At 38.9% G+C, this 12,903-nt stretch overlaps 1 protein-coding gene across 1 annotated transcript; it reads left to right on the top strand.

The window, feature by feature from the left end:
* Positions 1-3,189: 3,189 nt before the first annotated feature.
* LOC120562019 lies at positions 3,190-9,853 on the top strand. The gene is given in 19 exon segments (XM_039805428.1): positions 3,190-3,253; positions 3,359-3,742; positions 3,835-4,122; positions 4,204-4,500; positions 4,956-5,333; positions 5,414-5,668; positions 5,671-5,700; positions 5,790-6,083; positions 6,288-6,317; positions 6,425-6,766; positions 6,867-7,163; positions 7,288-7,384; positions 7,503-7,550; positions 7,908-7,934; positions 8,059-8,103; positions 8,201-8,227; positions 8,392-8,430; positions 8,526-8,591; positions 8,702-9,853. Coding segments are annotated over 19 exon segments (3,048 nt in total). The 5' UTR covers positions 3,190-3,210; the 3' UTR covers positions 8,763-9,853.
* The last annotated feature ends 3,050 nt before the right edge of the window (positions 9,854-12,903 follow it).

The raw sequence follows: 12,903 nt of genomic DNA, 5'->3' as shown, positions 1-12,903 counted from the left end.
TGTCAAACAATGTCTTCTTCTTTAAATCATTTAAATACATCTTCATACTTATATCCATACGGTGCTGGTGCATTTCATATCTCACAGTCATTAACTAAATTAAATGAGTTAATAAATATGGCTTTGTAATGGGAAAAGCTGTACGTATCGAGAATCAAAGACGTGATTTATTGTAAATAAGACTTAACCTATCTAGAGAGAGAGAGAGAGTTCATCAGTATCTTTTACAGGAAGCAGGATATTTCTTTTGTTAGGCAAATTGCCCTCCCCCAGGGAGGTTTCTTAGAATGATGGGTGGTTAGAAACTTTAAAAGGTGGAAAAACAATTCATAAACATTCCACTCTGAAGGTAAGTCATTCTGATTTTAAAGAAAGAGCATATCAAAAGCTAAAGAAGCTTTCCTTTTTCTCCATCTTATAAATTTATTTTAGTTTAAATGCTAAAATGCTGAGTTTTTCTGATATCATGGCTTCCTTAAAATCTAGTTGCTGACAGAAAGTAGCACAGACTTTGGTTTCTATTAGAAATCTGAAACATGTTTTAAGTACAGGAAACCACTCTTGCATGTTGTGGCATATTCAAAATATATCAACACAAAATAATATCTTTTTAGGCTGAAATGATTTAGCTTGTTACCATATCTGGTTTTGTCGGCAAAGTCTACCTTGTCTACCTGCTTTGTTATGCCTTTTTATGCCATATTAACAATGACTGGCCTAAATATAGAACTTTCAAAAATGTAACTGCTTCAGAAATTAGGAATTATCTCAGTCTAAAAATTGCTTTTTTGTTCTAGAAACAACATAATGGGGTTTGTTTTGAACATTTTTTAGGTTTTATTTGTATCTATGGCATTACTGTGATTTAGATGTTTTTTTTTAACCATGTAAATTAATAATCTGTATGTATTTATGTATGTTGTCTTCAACTCTTTTGCCATTGCTGCCTATTTTTGTCAGTATTCCCTGTTTAACTTAAATAAATACATATGAGATTGAATGTGATATTTTATTGTAGCACATGCACATGCATATGGTGTTATTGTGTTGGTACTATTTATCAGTATACATACAGTGCCTTGCGAAAGTATTCGGCCCCCTTGAACTTTTCGACCTTTTGCCACATTTCAGGCCTCAAACATAAAGATATAAAACTGTAATTTTTTGTGAAGAATCAACAAAAAGTGGGACACAATCATGAAGTGGAACGAAATTTATTGGATATTTCAAACCTTTTAAACAAATAAAAAACTGAAATATTGGGCGTGCAAAATTATTCAGCCCCCTTAAGTTAATACTTTGTAGCGCCACCTTTTGCTGCGATCACAGCTGTAAGTCGCTTGGGGTATGTCTCTATCAGTTTTGCACATCGAGAGACTGACATTTTTGCCCATTCCTCCTTGCAAAACAGCTCGAGCTCAGTGAGGTTGGATGGAGAGCGTTTGTGAACAGCAGTTTTCAGTTCTTTCCACAGATTCTCGATTGGATTCAGGTCTGGACTTTGACTTGGCCATTCTAACACCTGGATATATTTATTTGTGAACCATTCCATTGTAGATTTTGCTTTATGTTTTGGATCATTGTCTTGTTGGAAGACAAATCTCCGTCCCAGTCTCAGGTCTTTTGCAGACTCCATCAGGTTTTCTTCCAGAATGGTCCTGTATTTGGCTCCATCCATCTTCCCATCAATTTTAACCATCTTCCCTGTCCCTGCTGAAGAAAAGCAGGCCCAAACCATGATGCTGCCACCACCATGTTTGACAGTGGGGATGGTGTGTTCAGGGTGATGAGCTGTGTTGCTTTTACGCCAAACATAACGTTTTGCATTGTTGCCAAAAAGTTCGATTTTGGTTTCATCTGACCACAGCACCTTCTTCCACATGTTTGGTGTGTCTCCCAGGTGGCTTTTGCAAACTTTAAACAACACTTTTTATGGATATCTTTAAGAAATGGCTTTCTTCTTGCCACTCTTCCATAAAGGCCAGATTTGTGCAGTATACGACTGATTGTTGTCCTATGGACAGAGTCTCCCACCTCAGCTGTAGATCTCTGCAGTTCATCCAGAGTGATCATGGGCCTCTTAGCTGCATCTCTGATCAGTCTTCTCATTGTATGAGCTGAAAGTTTAGAGGGACGACCGGGGTCTTCGTAGATTTGTAGTGGTCTGATACTCCTTCCATTTCAATATTATGCCGCTGCACAGTGCTCCTTGGGATGTTTAAAGCTTGGGAAATCTTTTTGTATCCAAATCCGGCTTTAAACTTCTCCCACAACAGTATATCGGACCTGCCTGGTGTGTTCCTTGTTCTTCATGATGCTCTCTGCGCTTTAACGGACCTCTGAGACTATCACAGAGCAGGTGCATTTATACGGAGACTTGATTACACACAGCTGGATTCTATTTATCATCATTAGTCATTTAGGTCAACATTGGATCATTCAGAGATCCTCACTGAACTTCTGGAGAGTTTGCTGCACTGAAAGTAAAGGGGCTGAATAATTTTGCACGCCCACTTTTTCAGTTTTTTATTTGTTAAAAAAGTTTGAAATAGCCAATGAATTTCGTTCCACTTCATAATTGGGACCCACTTGTTGTTGATTCTTCACAAAAAATTACAGTTTTATATCTTTATGTTTGAGGCCTGAAATGTGGCAAAAGGTCGAAACGTTCAAGGGGGCCGAATACTTTCGCAAGGCACTGTATATGAAATCACATGATTTTTAGGCTACTAACTACAAACATGGACACACGTGTGTGCTCTCTTTCCTTTTTCTCCCATTGTTTTGTTGGGTTCTCTTTTCTTTTCCAAAAATCTGTTCCGGTTAAATTGTTTATACGGTTGCAGAAAATATGGGCAAAACTTTTAAACTGATACTCTTTCTCGAGCTTGAAACAAGACAGGATATCTTGGCCTCTTCTGCTTTGATTTTGATTGTTCCTTTCTGAGTCTTTGAATCTGTCCTATGTGAGTCCCCAAACTTTGAAAATTCAACACTAAATTTCTTGAGTACCCCTTGAAGATTGGATCTGTAGGATGAATGAGATTTGTTTTATTGGAACATTTGAATTTTCTGGAGCCGGGTACTTTTGATGAATTTGAAAAAAAGAATCACAGATATTTATTCTATTTTATTTTATTTTCTAATTTTAAATGCATAATACTAAGGTGTTCACTGTACATATTTTAGGTATGTGGTACCCTTCACAAGATGTCTGGATTTAGCCATTTTTTTCTGAGCTTCTGTATTCTAGGTAAATCAATTTTTACTACTCAATTTTTGTTAAACATATAAAAACTGGCCACATTTTATTTTTTATCTTTTGTAATGTGCCTTATGCATATTTGTGCTCTTGCAGGATATACTTTCTGCAGTTCCACAGCTTGGCATGTATATATGCCAAGCAATATCAGAGGATTGGTGGGTTCCTGCCTATTAATCCCTTGCACCTTCGACTACTATCAGAATCCACCTCGCAGACCAGATCGTGTGGCTTGGTACCAGTATGCGAGCCACTCATATCCTGTAGTTTGTAAAGATTGGGACAAGAGTGATGAAATTTATGAATTTCAAGGTCAAACATCGACACCTAATTCTAGATATGGGAGAAAGTGTGACCTTTTAATCAAGCCAGTGACATGGGCTCACCACAGACAGAAGATTTACCCCTGGGTAGATCCAGACTATATTGGGAAATACACCCATGCATTCTGGCATAAAACTGTAACGATTGAAGTAGTTGGTAAGTAATCAAGGTGAGCTTAGAAAAAGATACATTTTTAGATGGATGTATATACAGTTTCCTCAATAATTCTTCACATTTCCTTTGTTAAGACAGGGCAGAGGAACCTCATATTACGATCTATGGAGACAGGAAGGTTGGACAGTCTGTGACAGTGAAATGCACCGCTTCCCACACCTGTTCGATATATCCACCGGATCTGAGTCTCAACATCCCACTGCAAAGCCACAGTCTAACTCATAGCTCGAGGTCTGATGGCACAACCGAAACCACCTTGACGACCACATTAAACATAGAGAGAGACCACCAAACTGTACAGTGCTCCGTCCGACACAAGAGTGGTCACACTGTATCAGCCACTCAAACCTTAAATGCAGAATGTGCGTGATGCATATACAAGATTAAAAACATTTTTCTTTTTTGCTGACCTAAAATGTTAACATTTACCATTTGTATCTCAGGCTCCTTTTCAGGGTTGACTATCAGCCGTACATCAGACGATTTTCTTGAGGGACAGGCAAGCAAAGTAACCTGCACTGCCTCATACACATGCTCCAAACATATACCAACCCTGACATGGAACTATGGTAGCATGCCAGCCTCCACTGATACCAGCAACAGTGGAAGCACTAGTTGGAGGACTGTCTCCACACTGACATTCACAGCATCAGCTAACGACCATGGACAATCTCTGACATGCTATGCACGATTCACTGGAGGAGGGACGCAGGATAAGAGCATCACCCTCCAAGTAAAGAGTGAGTAGAAATAATAATCATCTTCCTATATACCAGTATATGCTGCCTTTGTAGCAGTCATATGCCAGAGCTGCTCTGCATTTTAGCTGAATCACCAACAAAGTTTGAAATATAACTGAAATGTATTTTTGATCAAATGTAATTCATTCTTCACATTTTGCCATTTTACCATAAAATCATTTCACAGTGCTGGTTTGTTTAAAACAATAGCTCTCAGCATGGGGTGTAAAACGAGGATTAAAGGGAAGGTAGAACATAAATTATTTATTTATGACTATGACTATTTATGACTTTTATCATTTATTATCTTGTGAAATACTGGATCGTTTAACTTCTTACTGCCTCTAAAAATCAATTGCTTCAAATGAAGCAATTTGAGTGGAAACACGACTCTTTTCTTGAACTGCTTCTAAAAAGCTCTGCGACTTTGCTTCAAATGTTTCCTCTTTTTACAGGAAACATGCTGTCTCGCGGCTGGTCCTTCACCACCCCCCGCAGCATCACAGGCATGAGAGGCTCATGTATCATCATTCCTTGCACATTCACCTACAGTAATTCTCAGCCTGCTGACCTCCGAGTGATATGGTACTTGTTCCAGAGCAATGGGTACTCCCCTGTATTTGATGAGCGACAGAATATTATGAGTAAGTTTAACGGGATAACCAGCTTGATTGGATCTGTGGGGGAGAGGAATTGTAGTCTTAAGATCGAGAGACTGGAGATGTCACATAACCAGGACAGACTTTACCCATGGGTGGACAAGCACCCTATCACCTCCTACCAAAGCCTGGGCCCCACATTTTATGACAAAACATCTCAACTTATTGTTTCAGGTAAGTATCTGGATGCCATTTCAATTTAAATTCTGAGAAAAACTGTTTTCCAAATGACCATTCTTGCTTTGATTTCATAGACCAAGCACAGGAACCACAGGTGAGCATCATAGGTATCCCCAGGGTGGGAGAGGAGAGCACAGTGTCCTGCAATGTGCGCCACACATGTATCTCTGCTCCCCCCACCCTGACCATAAGTGGTATACCTGGAAAAGATCTCATTACGGACACTTTGGTATCTGATGGGATTTGGGAAAGGACAGTAGAGAGAACCTGGGCTGTAAAAGAAGAGGACCAGAGTGTGAAGTGTACTGTTAGCTACAGTGGGGGTCAGAGAAAACAAGTGAGATCAAGCTGAATGTTGAATGTAAGTACAATATGAGACCATGTTTTAACTGAAGTCAAATGAAAAGTATCCTGTTTAAATATAAGCCTCACTATCAAATTACTACTCAGGTCCACATGATGACATCACAATGACTGAGCGGCCTGGCGATGCAACAGAGGGTGTGGCAAAGAGTGTCATTTGTTCTGTTTCCTACAAATGTAAGAAAAATAAACCAACCATTGTGTGGAACTACGAAGACATGCAGAGTTCGTTAAAAACCAAAGCGAACTCCAGCAATACCTTTATCACAGTGTCAAATCTAACCTTTATTGGCTCTCTTGAGGATGACGGTAAATCTTTGACCTGCACTGCTCAGTTTGTTACTGGCGAGACCTCAGACTCTGAAACCCTTCATATAAAAAGTGAGTTCCTACATGTCATACACAGTGGTCAAGACATTGGGAGCTATTCTTATTATATATCACTCGTATATGGGAGTTGTATCAATATTCTCTTATAACTTTCTAGAGAAAGCCTGAAAGAAGAATTTTCCCCAAAATGTCAAACTTTGGTCTAAAATTTGAAGATTTATTTAATAATTGCTTGTTATCATTTTCTTCCTCCAGAATATGTGAGAGATCCATATGAAAATGACAGTGGGTGTACCTCTCCATTTTCTCAAAACTTATTTTGCTGCCATGTTATTTCACAAGTGAAGTGATTTCTTCAGTCATCCCATCATGACTTGTTTCTCTCTTTACAGCGTTCCATGATCAGGCTGCTGACGTCCCTTTCAGATTCAGCGCCCTGACCGGTTCCTGTGTGGTGATTCCCTGCAGCATCCCATACAAGGAAGATGAGCCTTTCACGCGCGGCATCTGGTCCAAAAGAAATAATGATATCATCTACCATAATGGCCAGAGCTTTGTGGTTGACCATTTCAAGGGCCGCACCAGAATGTTAGGAGATCTGAATGAGGGAAACTGCTCATTAGAGATTGATGACATCAAACCCTTTGACAATGGGCCCTTCTGTTTCCATGCAGAGAGAGCTAACATGGAAAGATACAGATTCAACAATAGCTGCGTATTTATTGTTATGAAAGGTCTAGAATTTATTCTTCATTTTATTTAAATGTACCAAGCTATTGATCTGCTTGCTTTCTAATCAACAAAAGCACTCTGCTTTGTGTTTCACATGCTCAGCGTCCCCAGAAAAACCAGTGATGACCTCAGTTCCAGCAGAAGTCGATGCTGGCTCAACGATTACTGTCTCGTGTTCTGTGACGCACACATGTCCGTCACATCCTCCAGTGTTCTCATGGAGTGTCTCTCCCCTCACCAGTGAGGTCACGCACACCTGGACGCCGCAGGGCATCTGGGAGACGACCTCCACCATCACGTTCATGGCTGCTGGAGGAGACGGGGTCAAAAGGCTAACCTGTACTGCCATCTCCTGGCTCGGCAAACAACGAACCAGCACAGTCCAGATGACTGTGAAGGGTTAGAGCCACACAATTCATCTGTTGTGTTCATGTCTGGTTATGCAGTTATATCATACATTGAGTTTTGTATATTATATTTACTAATACATGTAATTGAGACTTAAATGTTCCTACATCGCCAGGATCAAGCTCTCGGTCAGTAGCCATTGCAGTGTCAACTCTAGTCCTGGTTGTAATCATCCTAGCTGCAGTGTTTGGAGTGGTCTTCTATAGGAGGAGGTAAATACATAATACAATAATGGAGATGGGTAATACCAGTGCTATTGGTGCTATTAGTTGTTTATTGTAGAATTGTAGAAAAGTCAAGTATTTGTAAAAAAATATATCTGACCAACAGGAAGTGCTCTGACGACCAGCTTAGACCACCACCTCGTCCAGAGAAAAGGTACGTGAACCTAAATGTGTAATGATGACATCATTGATGACAAGTTTTCAGTCAGGAACGCTTATGCCAAGGAAATTACCATTATAAGAAATGGTTACTGTATTCAGTAATAGTAAGAAAAGTCAGATTATAATGTTTGCTTCGTGCACTTGTATGATTGGACATTACTAATCAGTTGATAGCACCACAGTGCTGCTGTATGAACCAATGATTTAAGCGTGGATAAATAAGATGATGCATATCAGCTAACGAAATCATGTATTTGCCTGAACTATCTTATCTGTCATTATAAACATAATCCTGTATTTCCAACAAAAAGCAAGTAAATCTCTGTCTCTGCAATTCAAACTTTCACAGGAGATCACTGTGGGATAGATTATCCAGGTAAGCATTATCAAAGTTTCCTCAAGACCAATCTCTTTTGTTGGTCTCATATCATGAAGATAAAATCACTGATGAGTTGTAATCTGTTTTACTTGAAATAATTTCTATTCATTGAAATGTCCAGGAGAAACCCTGAAGACAGGGAAAGACCTCCAAGACCAGAGAAACGGTATGTCAGCACACTGCTAGTTTTAAAAACTGGACAAATACAGGAGACCAATACATAAGTAAGTAAATAAAAGTATAACACTGTGCTTTTCATACAGGGGGTCCATTTGGAATCGATTCTCCCGGTAAGAACACCCAAAAATAACCATTCACTTTCAATCCCCAGATGAAGTGCCCTATGTTTACATTTCTACCCTTTCCAGTAGGGCAAACCTCTTATATTGATCACTTGTAAGAAATACATTTTTAAAATATTGATTAATATAAATAAAATGTATCACCCTTACAGAAACCAAGGCAATGCTGCAAACATCAGTGTTGGCTATTCGTAAGTGTCTAACAATGTTTTTCTACTACGTACATCAGAAGCTAATAGCAAGCACAGACAAAAACTGATAGTGTGATTCCCTCCTCCTCCAATAGACGCGACACCACCACTGTAAACTGTGACACTCAAATCTCCAAACAACGCTTTCCATCCCCAAAGGAGTGAGTTTTACTAACACAGCTGTTCCTAACTCTTTAAAATGATATCGGATTGTGTCTCATTTAGTTGTACATTAATTATCCGCTTCCTTTTATATTTCTGTTTGATCCAGTCACCGGAGAGCTCCTCGCTCCGTCAGGCCTGAGGTCAGTAGTGCTGTGGTGATGTGGTAATGTAATGCCCAAACCACATGTAAATCAAAGACTTTTGCCTCTGCTTATTTCCTGTTTCCCAGCTAACTATTCAACCATCCAACCAATCATCCCATCACATATTTTTGAACAATCTGCACCTTTCTATGAAACAATTTTTAAATTATAAAAAAAAAGGGAAATGATGTCACAGCTGGTGTTGTTATTCCTGTCCCGGTGGTTATTTCCATGTAGATTCTCCTTCACTCGAGTCATTGTATATCTGGAAGTACTAAGTTATAAACAACTATAGCTTTAGATTCTTGAAGACATTTTACCTCTCAACCCAAAAATACTGAAAAGTGTTTGTTGGATGGTTGAACGTCTGAAACCCCCTCCCCCCACATCTTTCCGATATGTCACAATATGGGAGGCAGCATCTTACAGTTTTTGTAACTTTCCCTTTGGATAAGAGGCAAGAATCTAAAGCAAGTCAGTTAGACTTAGCGCCTTTAGTCCCTAAGTGGAGTTTGTGTCACAGCCTGTCCCTCCTCTTCAGCCACATTCCCTACTCCCCAGGCCCCTTCAATGCCATTTTCCAACTATCCACCAGATGTCCTCGGACGTTCTTTCCTTTCCCCAACACCTAACTGTCCCAGCCATCTCCACACCTGTTCCCACCCACTCTGCTGCTCTGCCTGGCTTTCCACGCCCACCTCCTCACCTGCACCTCATTCCCTCATCAGCCTTTGTTCCTCGGTCAGTTCATCAATGTGGTAATGTGGTTTTCGGTCATCGCTTTCCAGCCTCTGTTGCCTGCTGGCCTGATCAGCTGCCTAATTTGGACTCCTGTCTATCTTTACCCTCGTTTCAACAATAAATCTGTGAAATCATCCTGCTCTCTGACAGCTTGTCCAATCCACAGTATAGTTAAAAAAAAATTGCAGCAATGTACCATGCTCAGTGATCAATAAAACAGGTTCTAACTGAAGGAATGTTACCCTCTGCATATGATAAACTAAGCTTCCTTGTTCTTCTTCTCCAATGCATTTGAATGACAACCCTCCAACCAGTTTTTAGGTCATGGGCCAGAGGGTGGAGGATACTTGCCTCACCAGAAACAAAACTATACAACAGTGTAATTAATTCCAATTTTCCACACATTTTTGTGTATTTTTTATTTTTACATTCATACACATACTGCACAGTACATGTTTGCATCTGAAGGGAAGTGATGTTGGTCTTGCATTTAACCTTGCTTCATTTAAAGAATGCATTATCAGCTGTCAATGAACGTATAAACACAATAAATGAATATGCTTATCTCTCATTTTGTCTCAGTTGTGTTTTGCATACAAACTCTCTAAAGACTAGACGAGTCTCCAAATATTGTGGTACAGTCGACGTGAAAACGGGAACGTCTCAGACTTCATGTCTTCAAGAAATATATTTTTACACACTTTCACATTATGAGGGGTGGCTCAGGTCTTATAGGGCATGTTTTTAAACACCATCTTTATTGTGGGTAGTGAGTGTATCATGAGGGCACATGGGTCCTCTACTGAAAACAACACATTACATACTGTACATCCAAATAAAACATGAAACAATCATGTTAAGAAATTGATCTGGTGATGGAGAATATCTCTTTAACATTTGAAGCCTTTAAACTAACCATCCATACAAAAATGTGTATCAATATAATATTCAGCTTTTTAATTATCTTTATATTAAATCTATCTTGTATTCAGCTGCATTTAAAGAATCCCCAGACACAATTCACAATTGTATTCATTTGTTTTATGCAGCTTAATTCTCTGAAAAGCTCTTGAAGTGTAAAAATAGCTTGTTGTATAAACTTTGTCCACCAGATGGGACACAAAAGTTCCCTCTACTCTCCTCACATTTCCTGCAGGTTATGTATAGTCTGGCACAACAGAAGTACATTGCCAGGATAAAACCTGACTGAACAATGTCTGGCTTTGGACTGTTTTCACAATGCCTTGGCTACGGGAAACAACAACAACAACAACCTCTGAGCTACCAAGCTACACGCTAAAAATGGCAAGTGTTGACAAAAATGTGGATCATCTATAAGGCAGGCCTGCTTGGTTCTTTCAGTGAATGATGTAAAGATTTACGAAGAATATATTTACGGTTTACGTTGATAATGATAGATGGAGAGCCATCCTGCAAATGCCACAGGTTACCTCCCTGCGTGTAAATTTTCCACCAAAACAATTTTTTTTTTTTACTATTTTACGATTGTGATTGATTTAAAGACATGCAAACAAGCCAGAGGATTTTTTTTTATACTTGCATCTTTATTGGAGTTTTATGGGAACAACAAAACAGTAGAAAAAAAATAAATGAATAAATAAATAAAAATACCATACATTGAACCAAATCAAAGGGAGGCCAAGGAGGAGGTATCTAGTACAAAATGAAACAAAATGTCATGGTCTTCAGAATCACTGATCAGTACACCATACATATACCGTACTTCTACCCTCTTTTGTGTAAGTTTACCAAAACCCAATCAGTAGAATCTCACAAAGTTAACACACAGAGTATAGTTATATTGGGAGGAACAGTTATGCAGTCTCTAGAGCCAGAAAATTTACCCATTTTCTCAATTTTTTCTTAAATGATGAATCTCTTAACCTTATGGAATAGGTCAATTTTTCCATTATAAAAATGCTTTGAATTATACTTGTCCTTTGCTGTTGATCTGGGATGCTCGATTTGAGCCAAAGTCTAGTAACAGCCTTCCGGGCCGCAGATAATAAAATCTTGGCTAAATAGAGGTCCTCCTTCCGCACACTTTCTATGATGTTTCTAAGAAACATAACTTTACATTCCTTTGGTATAGTGTATCCTAGCACCTTCTGTAATGTATTGTTAACAATATTCCAAAATGGTTGAATTTTAGGACATGTCCAGAAGATGTGTGTGTGGTTTGCGTCCCTGCTACCACAGACTCTCCAACAGTCTTGAGGTATCCCAAGTTGTTTACTCTTTAAATAAGGAGTGATGAAAAACCTCATAAAACACTTCCAATTAAATTCTCTTCACTGTTGGCAGTTGGTGGAGGTCTGGAGTAGACAACATGTTTGATACCATTCATCCTCCGTGAGGACAACCTTTAATTCCCATTCCCATTTTGCTAGAGTGTAGTGTTTTTCAAGTTCTCTATCAGACTCCGATAGAATTTAGACATGATCTTATTAGATTTTTGTTGATAAGCACCACACATATTTCAGTAAGAGGGTTTACCACGTCAGAAGGAATCCCCTTAATTTCTTTGCAGTAATAATCTCTCAACTGTGAGTATCTGAATAGATCATGATTATTTAGATCAAAACTATCCTTTAGCGCCTGAAAACTCTTCATCTTGTTGTTTTTAATAGCTATGCAGAAAGCTGTCAGGCCCTTATTCATCCAATCCTTAAAAGTCCTGTCATAAATAGCCGGCTTAAATCTATTGTCCAGTGCTATCCATCTCAGTATTTTTTGATCATTTTTAAGTTTCAATTGCTTAATCAGAGAGAACCATATCCCAAGGGAAAAAGTAACTATAGGATTCAGACCCTTCCTTAGAGTGTCATCCAGGCCCTCCTCTCCCAACAGGGTTTGAACATTATAATCTGGTGCATAGGTCTCAATATCTTTCCATCGTGCAATATAAGAGTTATCACACCAAAGGCACAAAGGTCGTAGTTGTGCAGCTTGAAAGTATAGTTTTAGGTTTGGCAAAGCCATTCCACCTTTCTCTTTTGTCAGATACAAAGTAGAGAGACCTATTCTGGGGTGTTTTCCCCCCCATATGAACCTTGACACCATTTTGTCCCATTGTGCAAATTGTTGAGGAGGTATTTCCACTGGAAGCGACTGGAACAGATACAGGAGCCTTGGCAGAATGTTCATTTTTATTACATTTATTCTGCTACTAAAATCTAGCGGGTAGGTCGACCACCTCTCCAAATCTTTTTTTATGTTATCATTTATTGGATTATAGTTTGCTTTGTATAGCAGCTCAGGGTTTTTTGTTATGTTAACACCTAAATATTTCAGTGTTTTTGTTTTCCAATTCACATTTAATTTATTTTTAATTTCTTCTCCTGGCGAGTAATTAAAATGAATAATTTGAGTTTTTGTAATATTTAGTTTATAACCTGAGCAA

Source organism: Perca fluviatilis, chromosome 7 (assembly GCF_010015445.1).
Source record: "Perca fluviatilis chromosome 7, GENO_Pfluv_1.0, whole genome shotgun sequence".
Taxonomy (NCBI): Eukaryota; Metazoa; Chordata; class Actinopteri; order Perciformes; family Percidae; genus Perca; species Perca fluviatilis.
Note: the sequence above shows the minus strand (reverse complement) of the source record. Positions and strands in the feature narration are given on the sequence as shown.